This window comes from Euprymna scolopes, chromosome 46 (assembly GCF_053919585.1).
Source record: "Euprymna scolopes isolate OS-2025 chromosome 46, ASM5391958v1, whole genome shotgun sequence".
In the NCBI taxonomy this organism is placed as follows: Eukaryota; Metazoa; Mollusca; class Cephalopoda; order Sepiida; family Sepiolidae; genus Euprymna; species Euprymna scolopes.
Genome location: NC_136527.1, coordinates 119,222,414 through 119,241,684, shown reverse-complemented (window position 1 = coordinate 119,241,684; position 19,271 = coordinate 119,222,414). Strand labels below are relative to the sequence as shown.

Below are 19,271 nucleotides of genomic sequence, written 5' to 3'. Positions count from 1 at the left end.
TGCGATACTATCCCATTGATTACTGTACATGCAATAACCCTTATCCCCAAGTGATTTCCGGGTCTTGATAAGCTGTGATTACTATGTAAAAAAAGAAATGGAAAGTCATAGTCTTACACAATATAATATCAAGTTTACTGATAAATATGAAAAGAATACACAATTAATAAACGACATATCCTTGCAAAATATGTGCATAACTTTATTCTAAGAATTCGCATTTAGTCATAAAAGAACTTCAAGCTATACAGCATTACTGTGGTGTTTTGTCGTAGAACGGAAGACAGAGCAAAACCTCTTTACTAGGCTTTACCGAACTAATTTCACAGCCAATAATAAACGTAAGAGCAAATAGTAAATGTAAGAGCAAATAACATGTAGCAGCAGTAAACGCAAGAACTGTTAGTAACGAAATGTTGAAGAAGAAAAAAAAACTCATCCCTTTTAAAAAGGAAAAGGAACCTGTACAAAATCACGTTCCATAGAAACTGTTAGTTTAACGGAAATATAACAATTACAGAGAACACACTTGACAGGAATAATACAACTCTATTAAAGGCATAATCATTTGAAATGAGAAAATCAGTTGAAGGAAATCAATACTGCACAGTTTTTTAAGGTTTGTTCAATATTACAATGTCTAGCTTAATGGGCTTGTCTATTATGTATCTGCCTGCCTGTATAACTTTGTCATAGAACACTGCAACCTTTGTATTTGTATGGTATCGGTAGTGCTTCATATTCCCAGATGAAAAGAATGATTTTAAACGACAAAAAATATCCAGAGCAACTAATAAAAAATCTTAATAAAAACAAAGTATTAAAACCTAAAGAATGATTGTAAACAATCAAATGAACATCCAGAATAACTAATAAAAAATCTTAACCTGGAAACAATCTGTGGAAGGCCACTCTGTAATGATATAATTGGTTACCAAAACGCAAAAGAACCCTTGGATATTAATGCAAATCATAATGATATCAAGTGTACTATCCATAAATTAAAAAAATATCTAGTAATATATTTGGAGAACAAGTTGCAGATATATTCAAACAACTGTGATTAAAGGGGAATGTTAGAACCTTTTAAATGTCTCGCTTGAAACGTATAATACGGTATTGCTTGACATCCGCTAGTTTGCCTCGCCATAAGTCTAAATTATGAAAACAAGGGTGAAATGCCAGAGCCAAGAATAACATCCGGAATGTAAAAGTTGGATCGATTTTGGTATCGCAAAATTTCGACATAGACTGCCTATCAGTCTTCTGACTGAAGAAACTCATATTCAATAGCAAAAGCGATTAAGACACTACGCTATTGAACAATACAGATGAATATACTGTCTCACTACCAAACATTGTTTCATTTTGTAAGTCCCGGACAGCGGCGATTGAGAAGAATATTACTGAATAAAATATAACAGTTGAAGTTTAGTTCATAAAAATAAACAAAGGACGTGTGAATGCAAGTTAATCGACATAAAATTGTTACAAATATTTTTTAAAGCCGGGGAATAAAATACGGTTTAATATAAACAATAAGATGACATGGCTGGTTGTGTTATCATATATTCACCTAATAGTCAGTGTAAATCAGTCAGAGTTAGCAAAGTTAGAGTGTGGATTGACCAGAGAGTGATCAGCAGACGTGGATAGAGATTTTGCTTTTGTGAACCTTAAAGCAGTTGGACAAACTAGAATCTGACTAAGAAATGTTTTAGAGTGGCCATCCCAGAGCCTGGATCCGAATCCCATTGAAAATTTGTGGAGGATTTTTAAATTGAGGATAATGGAGAGGAAGCCTAAGAATCTCGCTCAATTAGAGGATTGTTGTCAGGAGAAATGGACTAAATTTACTGCTGAAGAATGATACAAGTTAGTGGAAAACTATAATAAACGAATACAGCAAATAATTGAGGCTAAAAGCCATACAATCGATCATTAGAATTACGGTGCCAATAAATTTGAACAATAGAATTTTAAAATATAGTTTGCAATTATTTTATTATTCATTATTTTTTAAATTCGATTGTTGAGTTGAAAAGAGCAGTTCAAAATATATATTATACTTTGTAATTTTGAAGGATTTTAATACAAAATAAGGTTTTTATTGAACCGTGCCAATAAATATGATCATGACTGTACGTACATAGAAAACGGATCGAAAAATGCTGACATAGTGATATGAGACAAAAGGTAGAGAGAAGCAACCTTAGTAGAAGGTAATGTTCACAATGATGCTGGGTTAAGCAGATGAAATGGAAAAGATAATGAAATATCAAGGTCTTTGTATGACATGAAAAGAAACTAGAATCTTTAAAATATCAATGATGCTGGGTTAAGCAGATGAAATGGAAAAGATAATGAAATATCAAGGTCTTTGTATGACATGAAAAGAAACTAGAATCTTTAAAATATCTCTCGGTTTGAATCTTTAAGGTAGAAGGTGAACGTTTGGCATCTGATAGGATGCTTCGTCCTCAGCTTGAATAAACTGATAAAAAAACATTTAAAGCGGAAAGTCTTATTCATGTGAAATGCAATTTAAAAAGTCATTTACACATTTAACTGATAGAACTTGAATTCCTACTAGATACTATTCTCTATTTTTTAATATTTCCCTTTGATTGAGTTTGTCTGAAACAAACATGATTTAAAATAGTTTTCACTACTGACTGACTATTCACAAGAAGTGTGAGCTTTTTAAAACTATGGAAACCTATACTGGTTACAAACAAAGAAATTAAAACTGATTTGTTTTCTGATATTTTTTTACATCAACAATAAATTTGTGGTATTATATATTTCAGTTTTAATATCATTTTTCGTCTGCTTTTATTTTTAATTTCATGAAATAATTTTCCATTTCTTAGTTTCTAATTAATAACAAGTTAACCGCGTTATTTTCCTTAAACCATTTTTTGCGTTTATCTTAGAAAGCAAAATAAAGATTTGTGTTTTAAAAGTGGGCTTTGTTTTCTGATATTTTCTTATACCAACAACAAATTTGTGGTTTTATATATTTCAGTTTTAATATCATTTTTCGTCTGCTTTTACTTTTAATTTCATGAAATAATTTTCCATTTTTCATTTTCTAATTAATAACAAGCTAACCACGTTATTTTCCGTAAACCATTTTTTGCGTTTATCTTAGAAAGCAAAATAAAGATTTGTGTTTTAAAAGTGGACTTTGTTTTCTGATATTTTCTTATATCAACAACAAATATATATTTGATTTTTAATGTCATTTTAGTTTGATCTTATAATTTCCAAAGTTTTACTTATATTTTCACTCAGACTATTTTTTAAATTATTTTACTTAGAATAAATTCTATCATAATTAAATTTATTTTTTAATTTCATAAGATAATTTTCCATTTCCTCTTTTCTACTTAAATAACAAGTGAACCACGTTACTTTCCTCAAACAAAATTATACTTTGTTTTTCCCAATTTAAAAATTGTAAAATTATATTGTATTTTAACAGATTTAATATTTCATATTAATTTGTTTGGACATAATGATTAGACGAACGTCTTCTTTTATTGATTCAAATTGTGTGATGTCAACAAACACACAACACTCATATGATTTTGAAGACTTGTCATTTAAGAGTTTACTTTTGGGTGTATTTGGGTGTTTTGAACAAATATCATATTTAAAATTTCTGTTATGATATTAAAACCTACGTTGCCAGTGTGTTCCATATAAATTCACTGGTCGCCATTTTGAATATTGATTCTTAAGTAAATCTGGCCTCGTTTTGGAAATTTTCATTTTCATTAATTTGATAGTGGTGTATAAACCTCCATTTTCTTTTGCTATAATAGCGTATATGAGAGCCTGGAAGATTCTGACTTTGGTATTCAGCCTATAGGGACGTGGTGTCAAGCTACTATGCAGCCACACACGGACACAATGCACAACACTTTCAGTCTGAGACACATACGATTATCGCCCCCTTTTTCCAGCAGTTGCATATTGCAGCCCACAGGTGGCGATAACGACATCCTTTTCCTTCTCTTTATCCTGCTTTCTGACACATTAACGGAGGTATGAGGAACGTTTCACTTGCACGGACATGTGTTTTCTACAATAATGCCATTTCTGCGGGCATAAAACTAAACACTTGTCTTTTTTCGCTGATGTAGTTGAAAGCACAAAGGTGTGGGCTTTTCATCCAATCAGCATTCGAAGAAAGCGAATTTCAAAAATATTTTTCTGCCAATTATCACTGCGAGCTGATGGAACCGAATGAAGGGACACTGCATGCCAAACATAGACAGTCGAGTCAGAGTTTCCTGGCCATGTAGACAAGCACCGCAATTGCTTGATCTGTCGTTAAACCATTGATATGATGTTTGTGCACTTTGCACTTGAAATTTGTAAATCGTCGTGAATTATCAATATATATATATATATATATATATATATATATATATATATATATATATATATATATAGTCTGTATTTTTGAGATGAGGTGTTTTCATTTATTGAGATTGTCGGACTGACTTCCTCATCTCTGTTGTTATAGTCACAACGTTTCGTCCGTTTTGCCATCCGGTCTTCATCGGGTGTTTTGTATCGAACTGGGGAACCGTTTGTTAGGAGTCTCGAACCCACCCCTTTATTATTATTACGGGGGTACCGTTCGGACTCCAGCTAGTAACATTCAAAACAGAGAATCAGCAACTATGTCCCAGAGCCTAGCTGGAGTCTGAACACGGAAACTAGGAAAAATCAGGAAAAAAAGAATTATTCCATTTACGTGTTTGGCCCATCTTTTTATTTTTTTATTTTTAGTTTATTTTGGTTTTTGTTCTGATATCTATATTATTCTTGTTCATCCTCCTTTATCCCCCCCCCGAATCAAAGTCCCTATATCTTGTACACGACCTGACCTCAATTAAGCGACCGGTCAAACTTTATGATTCTTAGATTCTACTTGAAGAGATATCTATTTATATAGATGTAAGTATGTTCATATATATATATATATATATATATATATATATATATGTATATGTATGTTTATATATGTGTATGTGTGTATATGTATATAAATATGTGTGTGTGTTATGTGTTATGTATATTATATATGTATATTGTGTGTATGTGTGAGTTTGTATATGTGTGTTCATGTGTATATTAGAATGAATATGCACATATGTCTCACCCTACCTCCTACCACTACTCTCCCTAACACTTCGCCCCACTAAAAATAATATAAACTTCTAATGAAAAGGTTTCCACCACACTTTGAATTATTTTCGGCTGGACCCCAAAAAAAATTTAAACAATCACTTGTCCGATTCGGATATATACACAGCTATGCGGATTACCCAGTATATAGCTTGGAAATTATTACCAAACGGATGTAAAGAACGTATAGTATGGATTTTACCAAGCAAGTTGGATCAACAAAAACATTCATATCCTTTTTCTACAAATCCTCCTGACACAGGAATCCTGATAAATGCATTATTTTCACTTTGACTTTCCATGTCTCACTGACTTTAGCAAATAGGGTGCATACCTTTATAACTATTTGCTAATATTTTCTCTCCTCTGATGAGATGGTAGACATCGAAACCCTATAGGTTAAGGAGATTAATTTTCTAAAGCATTCTTTGTCTTGCTTAGAATAATAAAAATTCTTTGATATGAAACTCAACCACTTCATTTCATTTCAATGAGAGTTTTTTGAAATTCATTGATTTACAATTTTAATATATATATATATATATATATATATATATATATATATATATATATATATGTAGCTGAAACAAGAATGTAACTTAACAGAAAGATATGGTAATAAAAAATAAAACGCATATTTGCTCTACAACAGTATTGAGATCTTTCTTCAGTTTTTATTAATTACCAGAATTTATATATATATATATATATATATATATATATATATATATATATATATATATATATTAGTGATGGGACGATCCCAATATTTCTCCTGATTCCGATACAATTACCGATTCTGTGTTAAATTCCTGATTCCGATATCAATTCTTTATAAATCGATAATTATTTAACAATAAGTTTGTTAAAAATGCAGATATTTTCCTAAACGTCAACATACACTTGTGGAGGATGATCTATCGATTTTAGCTTTACTGTTAATTTAAACTCAATAAATATTTTTCCGATTCCCGATTCCGATTAATCGTCCCAACACTAATATATATGTATACACTATGTATAGATATCACCAAGCTGTATCTAATAATCTAACAGGTTGGAATATATATTCATTGTTTCATGTCTAATATTTAAAAAGAAGTTTTAAGCATAGAATACAAACTTTTATTTCTATAAAAATCAATCAAATTCGAACAAAATTGCAACAAATCCAAGCAAAAAATTGAATACAAACATCAATTTCTATAAAAATCAACAAAAAAAGTTTAAACAGGATAGGACTGTTTAATAATGGCCACGAAGATATAGAAGGCCTGTGAATTGAAAAATGCCTGTAGGCAATGTAAGATTTGTCGAACTGTCGATACTATATGTTGTTGTTGTTATTATTAGTATTATAAATATGACGGCATTTTTTAAAAAAAAGCATTAAAACATGTTAAAAAAGAAAAGAAAGGAACCCAATTCGATTAATAATGAAAGTGAACTTTATCTATAAATATAAAAGCGAAAATGTATGTATGTATGTGTGTTCGCTTTTTCTGTGTGTCTACAAAAGGCTTCTTTCAGAGAAGCGGTCGCTCACTTCACAACCTTTTAAAACTTGTTATATCACATATAAATCGTAATATCTCACAGTAAACAACGAAGCTTTCCTGTCTATTTAATTGCTCGATTTCGAGAAGATAAATATTCAATATTTGTCGCTCGCCGCATGTGGGTTAGTCTTTTTCCTATAACATCTTGGGGGCGAGGAAAAAAAGTGTTCAGCAGTAAATGAAATCCCGCAGTCAAACTTGACCTCATTAACTCATTAAAACGAGCACCTGCTAAATCCAAGTAATTAAATAAATTCAAACGTGTTTCCATAAGCATGTCGCGGTGGGGCAATGGTTAACGTCGCACTTTTTCTTTTCACAACTTTGCCTCAACGGTTCGGGTTTGATCCTCATACTTACTTTTTTTTAACCCTCCCCCACACCTCCAAACACCCGAGCAACGCCGGGTGCCCCTCGCTAGTTCAATATAAAATATAAATATTATCTATGTAAAATTACGTAATTTTAAAGCAATATACAATCTAATACCGATAAAACTGAATAATGAATTTAGGGAACAAACAATTAAAGAAACATAAAACACAAACAATTATTGGCCTTCGGGACAAGATCACAGTTTAGTAGTATCTGATCTGATTCTACAATTCACCTTTTCTGTCCTCGGTCGGTGGAGGAAAAATTCTTTCATGACTGAGACAATTTTTATTTTTGTTCCTATCCAGCTTGCCCCTTATTAGAGAGCTAGATTTTCTCCACAAGATCATATGTTAAATATTTAAATAACTATTACTTTTAATACATAAATTGCATTTAAAGTTTTGGTTTTCTGTTCTTCTGTGTTCATTTTTACCCGTTTTTCATCCAAAATCTGTAGTGTATTTTCATCAGTTACATCAGGTTAGGAATCCTATACTCTGCTATAATCTTCATTTTCATATCAGTGCAGAATACATGAATACAAAAAGGAAGTTCACATAACTACTAAAAGACAATCATACTACAATGTGAACATTGGTTAAAAACTAAGAAAATATAGTAAACATCTACGATATTAAATCAGGGTCGTGGTGAATTTGGTAGGGGGACATTTTTATTATTATTATTATTATTATTATTATTATTATCATTATTATTATTATCATTATTATTATTATTATTATTGTTATTATTATTTCACTCATAAGGAGTCTCACAGGCCGCCATTAGTGATCGCTCACTGGCAGTAACCTGTGGTATTCACTGGAGACCGTTTGACAACAAGTCTCTCCAGATTTCCAATGTTCTCCACCTCTTGATGGCTCGTGCAGATGATTGCGCATTATCACAACAGCCCTTTGCCATTGATTTCTTGTTGACATCGGCCATAGGTGTTTCATGGGGTCTGGATGAGCAAATGACAAGGTACCAGACTTGAACTGCACACTTTCAGTGGAGATCTGGTTAGTACTCTCCCACCTCGGACTTTCCATCCTCCCTGACCCTTCACAACTAGTTGGTGTGGCGCCAGTCGATGTCATCTACAGTGTTTTATGGCACTTCATGGGGAACATGGATCCTGCGCGAATGGGTTTTAATTAAATGGTTGCTCCATGGGGTTTTCTTTCACTTCCTTTGTATATATCTAATTTTTTTTGTAATTGAGTGTGTATTCATTTTTTTAAAATTTCTTTTATTAAATTTAGTTAATACTTTTATTTCGTACTTGTTTTTATTTTCATCTCATTTTAATTTATTTTTATAATCATATTTCCCACATTAAATATTTTTTTTATTTTTTGTTACATTTTTAAATAATGCTTTGGCCTTTTTTTTTACTCAAATAGTACCAACAAAACTTTTTCAGATTAATAAACAAATGAAAACCTTTTCTGTATGCTCTTTTTACAGAGCAACTATTAAATTTAAACTCGTTTATGCAGGGTCCATGTTCTACATGAAGTACTTTTTTTTATTATTGTTGCTGTTATTATTATTAGTATTATAAATAATAATAATAATAATAATAATAATAATAAGAGTGATTGTGCAGTGTATGTTTTTTTTCACAACTTTGCCTCAACGGTTCGGGTTCGATCCTCATACTTACTTTTTTTAACCCTCCCCCACACCTCCAAACACCCGAGCAACGCCGGGTACCCCTCGCTAGTTCAATATAAAATATAAATATTATCTTTGTAAAATTACGTAATTTTAAAGCAATATATAATCTAATAATGATAAAATTGAATTATGAATTTAGGGAACAAACAATTAAAGAAACATAAAACACAAACAATTATTGTCCTTCAGGAAAAGATCACAGTGTAGTATCCAGAGTGCCCCTTATTAGAGAGCTAGAGTTTCTCCACAAGGTTATATGTTAAATATTTAAATAACTATTACTTTTAATACAGAAATTACATTTAAAGTTTTGGTTTTCTGTTCTTCTGTGTTCATTTTACCCGTTTTTCATCAAAATCTGTATTTTCATCGTGAATGGATTTTACTTAAATGGCTGCTCCATGGGGTTTTCTTTCACTTGCTTTGTATATATCTCATTTATTTTTGTAATTGAGTGTGTATTCATTTTAAAAAAAAAATTATTTTATTAAATTTAGTTCATACTTTTATTTCGTACTTGCTTTTATTTTCATCTCATTTTAATTTGTTTTTTTAATTATATTTCCCACACTAATATTTTTTTTATTTTTTGTTAAATTTATTTTTTCATATTTAAATAATGCCTTAGTCTTTTTTTTTACTCAAATAGTACCTACAAAAATATTTCTGATTAATTAGCAAATGAAAACCTTTTCTGTATGCGCTTTTTATGGAGCAACTATTAAATTAAAACTCGTTTATGCAGGGTTCACGTTCTACGTGAAGTACCTTTTTTATTATTGTTGCTGTTAATGTTATTAGTATTATAAATAATAATAATAATAATAATAATAATAATAATAATAATAATAATAATAAGAGTGATTGTGCAGTGTACGCATCGTGCTAGATTTTAGATAGGAATTTTAAGTTAAATTTTATGGCATCTTTTTTTCATTAAATTTTTAGGCGAAAGTTCAGAATAGTTAGAATGTTAAGAATGGCTTTCTAAATAATGCTATTATTTTAGCACGTCATGTACACGACACAAATAGCAAACAATATTTATTTAAACAAAAGAAAAAATGTTAACTAAAATTTAATCTACTCTTTATTTTTAGTTCATATCAAAACTTTAATTAAAACTGATTAGTTAATGAATGTTTAGATGAATTTGTGTTTGTATGTCTCGGGAGAGAATAGGGAATTTCCTATTCTATTTTCCATTTCAGTCATGTAAATTATTTACAGGTAAAATGTTATAAAACAAACAAACAAAAACTTTTATGTTATAAATATATTTCAAAAAAATAAATTACGCCCGGTGCTAAAATATTGAATTCATTGTTAAAAAAAATATAAGCAAAATAAAAAGAAACTGTCGTGAAAAATGCTTCTAACTTTAAAATATTTAGAAATACTCAATGGAAAGTTTTATTTATTATTAAAAGAACGGACTGAAAAATATTCTCATAAAAATTGTTTTGCAGTTTAAAAAAATAAATAAAATGAAATATGCGACCTCCTTCGACAGATATAAAAGTTAAACAGTAACTTCACTTACTGTTACATTTTGTTAGATTAAAATGATCCCAATGTGCAATCATAATAATTGCAATTATAGAATTATCCAAATGGAGAATTGTTTTTTCTCTCTAGGAGAATAAAAAAACATGCAAGTTTGAACTTTCATAAAATTATCACAGCCAAAATCTAAGGCAGCGAAAAAATATCTTTTTATGGACACATGGTGGAACACCGGAAAATTTAGGCACCTTTATCTACATGTTTATCTGATAATGACGTCACACTGTCATGTTCAACAGTCTACTCAGTAGCCGTGCTAGTAGGCAATCAAGTTCTCTCTTTTCACTCTTTTAATGTTAATCTGTTTTTAAGTTGACTTCCTGGGAAAATGTTGAACCACAAACTTCACATGAGGCTTTTTCACTTGTTTAAATTGTCTTATAACTACCATATGCCACACATTCTTCCCATTAGTTTAGTTATTCAACCGAATGATCGTTTTCTAATTCGAACTGTCCTTTTGAGTCAAATTGTTTGTATTTCTCTTGCACAGTAAACCGGGCATATTATATATATTATATATTGTAGTTTTTGAATTTTTTTCCAATTGCACGGTTGCTTCTATAATGACTCGCCTGTGTGTTTTAGTATATGAGTTTTTATATACAATATATTGGAAAATGTTGAACCATGTATATACAATATATTGGAAAATGTTGAACCATTTATATACAATATATTGGAAAATGTTGAACCATGTATATACAATATATTGGAAAATGTTGAACCATGTATATACAATATATTGGAAAATGTTGAACCATGTATATACAATATATTGGAAAATGTTGAACCATTTATATACAATATATTGGAAAATGTTGAACCATTTATATACAATATATTGGAAAATGTTGAACCATTTATATACAATATATTGGAAAATGTTGAACCATTTATATACAATATATTGGAAAATGTTGAACCATGTATATACAATATATTGGAAAATGTTGAACCATGTATATACAATATATTGGAAAATGTTGAACCATGTATATACAATATATTGGAAAATGTTGAACCATTTATATACAATATATTGGAAAATGTTGAACCATTTATATACAATATATTGGAAAATGTTGAACCATTTATATACAATATATTGGAAAATGTTGAACCATGTATATACAATATATTGGAAAATGTTGAACCATGTATATACAATATATTGGAAAATGTTGAACCATTTATATACAATATATTGGAAAATGTTGAACCATTTATATACAATATATTGGAAAATGTTGAACCATTTATATACAATATATTGGAAAATGTTGAACCATTTATATACAATATATTGGAAAATGTTGAACCATGTATATACAATATATTGGAAAATGTTGAACCATTTATATACAATATATTGGAAAATGTTGAACCATTTATATACAATATATTGGAAAATGTTGAACCATTTATATACAATATATTGGAAAATGTTGAACCATTTATATACAATATATTGGAAAATGTTGAACCATGTATATACAATATATTGGAAAATGTTGAACCATTTATATACAATATATTGGAAAATGTTGAACCATTTATATACAATATATTGGAAAATGTTGAACCATTTATATACAATATATTGGAAAATGTTGAACCATGTATATACAATATATTGGAAAATGTTGAACCATGTATATACAATATATTGGAAAATGTTGAACCATGTATATACAATATATTGGAAAATATTGAACCATTTATATACAATATATTGGAAAATGTTGAACCATTTATATACAATATATTGGAAAATGTTGAACCATGAAGGAGGCTTTTCACTATTTTTTCTTTTACTTTTAGTTCTCAGAAATCAAGGGGTCCACTACCTGGGGCTAACCCTTGAACTCTATATGATTCATCCCATCCATAGCCTTTGAGCCCCTGGAGGGGCATAGGCCATCTACAACTTTGTAGATGCTTTTGTAGCAAGGAGTTCTTTTTACAGGGTGAGGGTGCTGGCCCCACGCCCAACCTTCCCGGAAGGTACATACAGCGCCTAGCCTTCCCAAATAGTCACCCATCTGGTACTGGCCAGGCTCAATGTTTCTTAACTTCGGTGATCTGGTGAGAACTGGTGTGTCAACGTGATTGTGCATTAAACTCTATATGAGATACATAGGTATTCGAATGTTCCATTAAAGTTATCTCTCAAATACTGAGTTAGTAAAGAAATTGAGAACAATTTTCTTCTCTCCAATTAACCATTTTTATATGTTTTAGTATATCCTTCATTTTGGTCTCTTGATCTTGCTGGATTGCAGGACAAGAATTTATCTAGTCTCGTGAAGTATCCAGCTTCGTGCTATTACTTGAAGTAACATCACTTGGAGAAGGTGCACCATTCCTCATAAAAGCTAATGTGGGTTAGCCATAGTGAGAAGATCTTATTTGGGCAGCGATATATACTATATGATTTTGAATATTTGATCAACATTTAATTCCAGGGAAAAATATCCTCATGCTAAGTTGTTATGGCAAACGCATGTACAGAGAGACCTTACATACTCAAGCACAGTGTCTAGTAGGCATTCAAGTTCTCTCCCGTAGGCATTCAAGTTCTATGAGTTTTTAAGCTGGATTTTTGGGAAAATGCAGAACCATGAAAATCACATGGGGTTTTTAACAAGTGTGTGTGGACATGTTTTTCTAAAGAGATTTTATGGGAAAATTTTGTACCACACACTTGACATGAATGAGGTTTTTCACCAGTGTGTTTGAACATATGATGTTTTAAATTGCATTTCTGAGAAAATACTGCACCACACACTTGACATGAATGCGGCTTTTCACCAGTGTGTTTGAACATATGAGTTTTTAAGTTGCATCTTAGGGAAAATGCAGAACCACAAAAATCACATGAATGAGGTTTTTCACCAGTGTGTGTGAACATATGTTGTTTTAAAGAAATTTTATGGGAAAATGCTGTACCACACACTTGACATGGGTAAGGCTTTTCACCAGTGTGTGTTAACATATGTGTTTTTAAATTTGATTTCTTGGAAAATTTTGAATCACAAACTTTACATGAATGAGGCTTTTCACCAGTGTGTGTGAACATATGTGTTTTTAACTGAATTTTATGGGAAAATGTGATACCACACACTTGACATGAATGAGGCTTTTCACTTTTTTTTTATTTATTTTACTTCAGTAAGTATTAAGAGATCAAGGGGCTCCCTCCTGGAACTAACACTTGATTCTGTTATGATTTAAATTTATATCCGAGGACTCTTTTAAGAATAGATGTTGTTCCCTTTATGGCTGCTATTTGTATTTCGTTACAACTTGGTCTTCCAGGGATTGCTTCTAAGTATTTAGGAAGATTCTTTTTTATTAACCCAGTTGCTCCTATCACAACCGGTATAATGTTTATTTCTTTCAGAGACCATGTCGTTTTTAGATCATTTTTTAGGTCCTGATATTTTGTTATTTTTCCCGTTCAGCTCTGTTAAGGCCAAAATCATTTGGGACTGTAACATCGATAATGAGCGCAGTTCTTTCAGGCTTGTTTCATATTACAATATCTGGCTTGATGGCCTTTTCTTTTATGTATTTCCCCGCCTGTATGTCTTTGTCATAGAACACGGTCACTTTTCCATTTGATGTTATTGGTGGTGGTTCATGTTCCCAGATGTTCGTCGCTCTGTCAAGCTGCATCTCTCCACAGATTTTCCAATGAAGGTACTTACATACTTTGTTGTGGCGGGCAGTGTAGAGGCCATCTGCCAATAGGATAGGACATGCAGACATTAGGTGGCTTAGGCTCTCAATTGCTGAGTGGCAAAACCGGCATTGGCCATTTGCTTGTAGGCCAGCCATTTTTTGAATCCATTTGTGAGTAAGCCTTGGTCTTGACTGGCTACAATGAGTCTTTCCTCATCAAATGGAAGTCTCCCGCTCTTGAGCCATTGGAGTGAAGTCTCCCTGTCTATATATTCCTCTTTAAGCTCTTCCAGAAACTTTCCTGCTCTTTTATGTTGTTCCCATCCTTGCTTTCTTGTGTCTATTTCGATTTCGGTGTATTTCTTTCTCTTTTTTCTTGCAATCTGTGTTGCTGGATTATCATATACCTCGGTAGTATTTTCCAGTATGACACCCCCAAAGTTTTCGGCAAGCTTCGTGACTGAGGTTTGTTGAGGTAGACGTTCATGGTGGTCCCTCACTATTTCTATTGTCATATCTGTTGAGCTTTTAATATACTGCCCCATGCTTACTATGGTGGCTCGATATGCATGGTTTATTTCAGTGAGACCGAGGCCACCCTCTCTTCGTGGAAGGTATATCCTGTCCATACATTGATTTCGGTATATTATTTTATGCAAGGTTAGGAGTTTCCTGGTCTTTGTATCTAGCCTATTGATACTGTATTGGGGCCAGTCAATAATACCAAACCCATATGTAATGACAGGGATTGCAAGTTGATTTATGGCAGTTATTTTGTTTTTCGGGCTTAATTTGGATTTGAGGATCTTTTTAAGGCGTGATGTGTATTCTTGTTCCACCTTATGTCTCATTTTTTCATGCTCCACAGTTACATTTTCCTCTATACCGAGGTACTTATATGTGGCATCCTCTCCTAGGTCTTCAATCAAGCCATCATTGAACCGGTAACATATGAGTTTTTAAATTACCTTTCTGGGAAAATGCTGAACCACAAACTTCACATGAATGTGGCTTTTCACCAGTGTGTGTAAGGATATGTTTTTTTAAACAAGTTTTATGGGAAAATGCTGTACCACACACTTGACATGAATAAGGCTTTTTACCGGTGTGTTTAACATATGAGTTTTTAAATTGCATCTCTGGGAAAATATTGAACCGCAAACTTTACATGAATGAGTCTTTTCCCTTTTTTTATTCATTTTACTTTAATGAGTTTTAAGAGATCAAAGTGCTCCCTCCTGGAGCAAACACTTGATTCTGTTATGATTTAAATTTTCGCCAGTGTTTACATACGAGTTTGTAAATGAATCCTCTGTGAAAATATTGAATCATATCAATGAATCTGCCGTGAAAATGTTGAACTTGACTTAAATGAGATTTTTCCTTGGTATGTTTCAACATATAAGTTTTTACGTTTGATTTCCATGAAAATTATGAACCACAAACTTTACAGGAATAACGCTTTTCAATATCGGGCTTTTTTTCATATATATATATATATATTGAAAATAATTATATGAATTAGTGTTATTTGGCATTACATTTTAAAATAAATTCATATAAAAACGATGAACATATGCAGAATCACATCTCATTTTTCATTTGGCTGATTCTTACAAATTCCAGAAAATAGCCTGAGAGTAGGAAACTTAAACCTGTGCACTTTTACAAATCGTCGCTGTTCGTATAAGTACAATTAATTTCAATTTCATTAAGGTGTTTTTCATCATGGGTAGTTGTATATTTTAGTTCTTTGAAAGTTGTGTATAAAAATCAATTTTCTTATTTAGAATAGATTTTTGTAAACATTTCATCTTATTAAATTCAAACTATGTTTATTCGTTAATTTTCATATTTAACTTCTTTCTCATCTTGCATATATGATGAGCATTTTCTTGAATTAATCTGAGCATTTCCCTGAATAGAAGACAAATCTTGAAAGAATCCAAAATATGTAATGTTTATTTGTGCAATATCTTCTATATGATATATATTACATACATATGCCACACATTATATATATATATATATATATTATATATATATTATATATACATATATATATATATCATTGCATAACTGAAGTTAAGCAACAATGTGCCTCGTTAGTACCAAAGGGGTGACCATTTGGGAATCTCAAGTGCTGTATGTGCTCTCTAGCCAAAAAATAACTTAATGCACAAGTCATAACATATACAGCATCTGTTTTGTCGTATTCATCAAAATCGATGGACAGCCAATCTGGTTTCTGTACTTGAAATCTGAAAAAAAATCATGTATAAATTATATTGTTTCATCAGATTACTTTGTAACAAAAATCAAATGTCTGTAGTAGTTAAATTCATGAATATGTGAAACAATTTTATTTGTAATAGAAAAGTTCTATTCATATTAGTAGTCATGCAATTTATACACAAACGATTTCATTTTTACATACTTGAACTAATTTATACAGGGTGACCCCAAAAAAACAGAGGTAATTCAATTGGTTTTCTGAGCATTTTACAGTCAACGGAGAAAAAAGGCCAAATACCCTAGTGTTTTGATATGATGTTTTGAATATAATAAACTAGTTATGATCAAAGTTTCATTTTATTCGGACAAAACACTAAGAAACGGGGCCTAATTAGAATTGGGGACCCGTTTTTTTTGGGTCACCCTGTATATATATATATATATATATGCGTGTGTGTGTGTGTAACTACTCTATTTAATCACATGAAATATATATAATAATATATGTGTGTATTTTATGTGTAATATAAAAGTTCTATTCATATTAGTAGTCATGCAATTTATACACAAACGATTTCATTTTTACATATTTGAACTAATATATATATATATATATATATATATATATATATATATATATATATATATATATATATATATACTTTATTTAATCACATGAAATATATATAATAATACATGAAATATATATAATCATGAGCTAGGTAGTCAGTTATGAATTAAGCTACACAAAATATTCCACGTTTCATCCCTGTGAGGCATAAGCCTTACGAATTCTCAAGAGAATGAAATGCAGAATATTCTTTGTAGCTTAATTGCCATATTTTCATAACTTAATAATCAATAAAAATAATTATCCATAAAAAGGTTTTCAACTTAAAATCTTTCTGATTTTTAGATGATAAGTGGTTATTCATATAATTTGGATATGACCTCTGACCTTCTTCACATTAGGAATTTGGATAGAATTTTGAATGGAACCCATTACTTACTTCAAAGCGGTAGCATGCTCTCGTTCTGTGAGCCATGTTTGGATAGAAATAGTTCCCAGTTGTATTTTTCAGTTGCAAACACTGCGAATTGAACCTTCAACCTTCAGGATAATATTACTTTTACAATCGATTTTCCCAGGTATTCTAACCACTGCACCAGGAGTCCTTGCAGACAATTCTTGTTTTTTTTGCTTGTTTGTTTTTACATGGAAATCACCACTTATCAAGGCACGGAGGCCACTCAAGGATAAGGGTTATTGCGTGGACAGTTATCAATGGGACATCAATATCGTAATGATTGTTAGTAATGGAGATCTGATAAAGTGTCTTAAATAAGGGGGCGATTCATCAGGAATTTGTTTATGTCGGACTTAAAGACATCCAAATTGTAGTCAGGTGGGAAACAGACAAACCGAGAGAGTTCCACAGGCATGCACTCTTAAGAAAGAAGCTTTGTTCACGGAATCTACGTTTTGATTTAGGCACAGATAAAGTGTGGGGAAAACTTCTGATAGTGGTTTCAGCTGGATGGGTGTTTTTTTGTGAAAGATTGGGGAAGGGGGGGCCATAGATTGGAGCTCAGACGAGCACTTGCCATTGAAGTAACGATAAAACAAAGACAGACTCGCAACATCCCTTCTGTGGGGGAGAGGTTGTAGGGAAGAGAAAAGGGCGTCCCCCACAAGGCTATGAAGTCAAGGCAGGATAGGCTGTTTTTATCAGCTCCTGCCAGATATGGCAGCAGTACTCCATCCTTGTCATTTATTCTCTATATTGCTCTGTAATTATATTGAGCTTCTTAAATAAGGATTGGTATATATTATAAGAACATATATTTCTACAGAAATTATATATATATATATATATATATATATATATATATATATATATATATATATATATAATGTCACTCCCAACTCAAAATAGGTATCCCAAACTGGCCTAGTTTAGGCGCGAAAACTAGTAAATAAAGTAAAATTTCCCTTAACTTCAACTTGCGATATCTCGTTTGTTTTTTGGGTTTTTTTTTATATGGTTTTGATTTATATATATATATATATATATATATATATATATATATATATATATATATATATATATATATATATGTGTCACGCCCAACTCAAAATCTAAACATTTAAAATCTAAAAATAGAACGTTTCTGATTTTTAGATTCGTCGTGTAATTTTCCCCTCCTTTACGTGTATCGTATAAGACTTTGCAATGTTTCTTGGGAATTTGGGTAGAATTTCGAACGTGGTGTGTTCATATTTTCCTGCAAGAATTTGGGACACTTATTTTTTTCCATTATTTTATTTGACATACCAAAATCTTTATGTCATAAAAACTTTAATAAAATCGATGAAAATGTAATTTATAGAATCATCGAATATATAAAAAAAACAATGGTAAGACTGGAGTTTAGATCGAAAAATAATCTCGAACATTCTATCAAATAAAGGGAACCAAACTCCCTAATTATCGTTATGTTACTATGCTAAGCATGTATAAACAATGGCATCGGTATTTCAGAAGTTAACAGTTTTAAATAAACAGAACTTCTTTCTAAAAATGAACAATATGAAAACAACTTTTTCACATCTATTAAAAAAAAACACCGAATATATATCAAGTTATGTCACGGTAACATATATTGAGCGAATTTCTAACAGTATTTTGTCTAGTTTATTATTTATAACACCTTTTCTCGAACTTACCGTGTTTAAGACAGAGTCGGCCGCCATTTTGAATTTTCCAATACATCGGCAAACACTGCATGTTTTTCGAGCTGAATAAACATGTTACATTGAATAAAAACACGAAAATTATATCCAGTTTGGTAGAAAAGTAACTTATCTTGCCTTTGATAACATTTATTTGTTATATATTTGTTTTTTGACAACTTTTTCGAATCTACAGTAATACAAACCCTAACGGTGATTACAGG

At 31.1% G+C, this 19,271-nt stretch overlaps 1 protein-coding gene across 1 annotated transcript in view; it reads right to left on the bottom strand.

Annotated features, from left to right (window-relative positions):
• Positions 1-12,034: 12,034 nt before the first annotated feature.
• LOC145270720 (uncharacterized) overlaps positions 12,035-19,271 on the bottom strand; it is a 7,427-nt gene continuing 190 nt past the window's right edge. Inside the window, exon 2 of the mRNA XM_080126330.1 lies at positions 12,035-16,339. Coding sequence (XP_079982456.1) covers positions 14,174-14,929 — 756 coding nt within the window. The 5' untranslated portion in view covers positions 14,930-16,339 and the 3' untranslated portion in view covers positions 12,035-14,173. The remainder of the gene's footprint in view (positions 16,340-19,271) is intronic.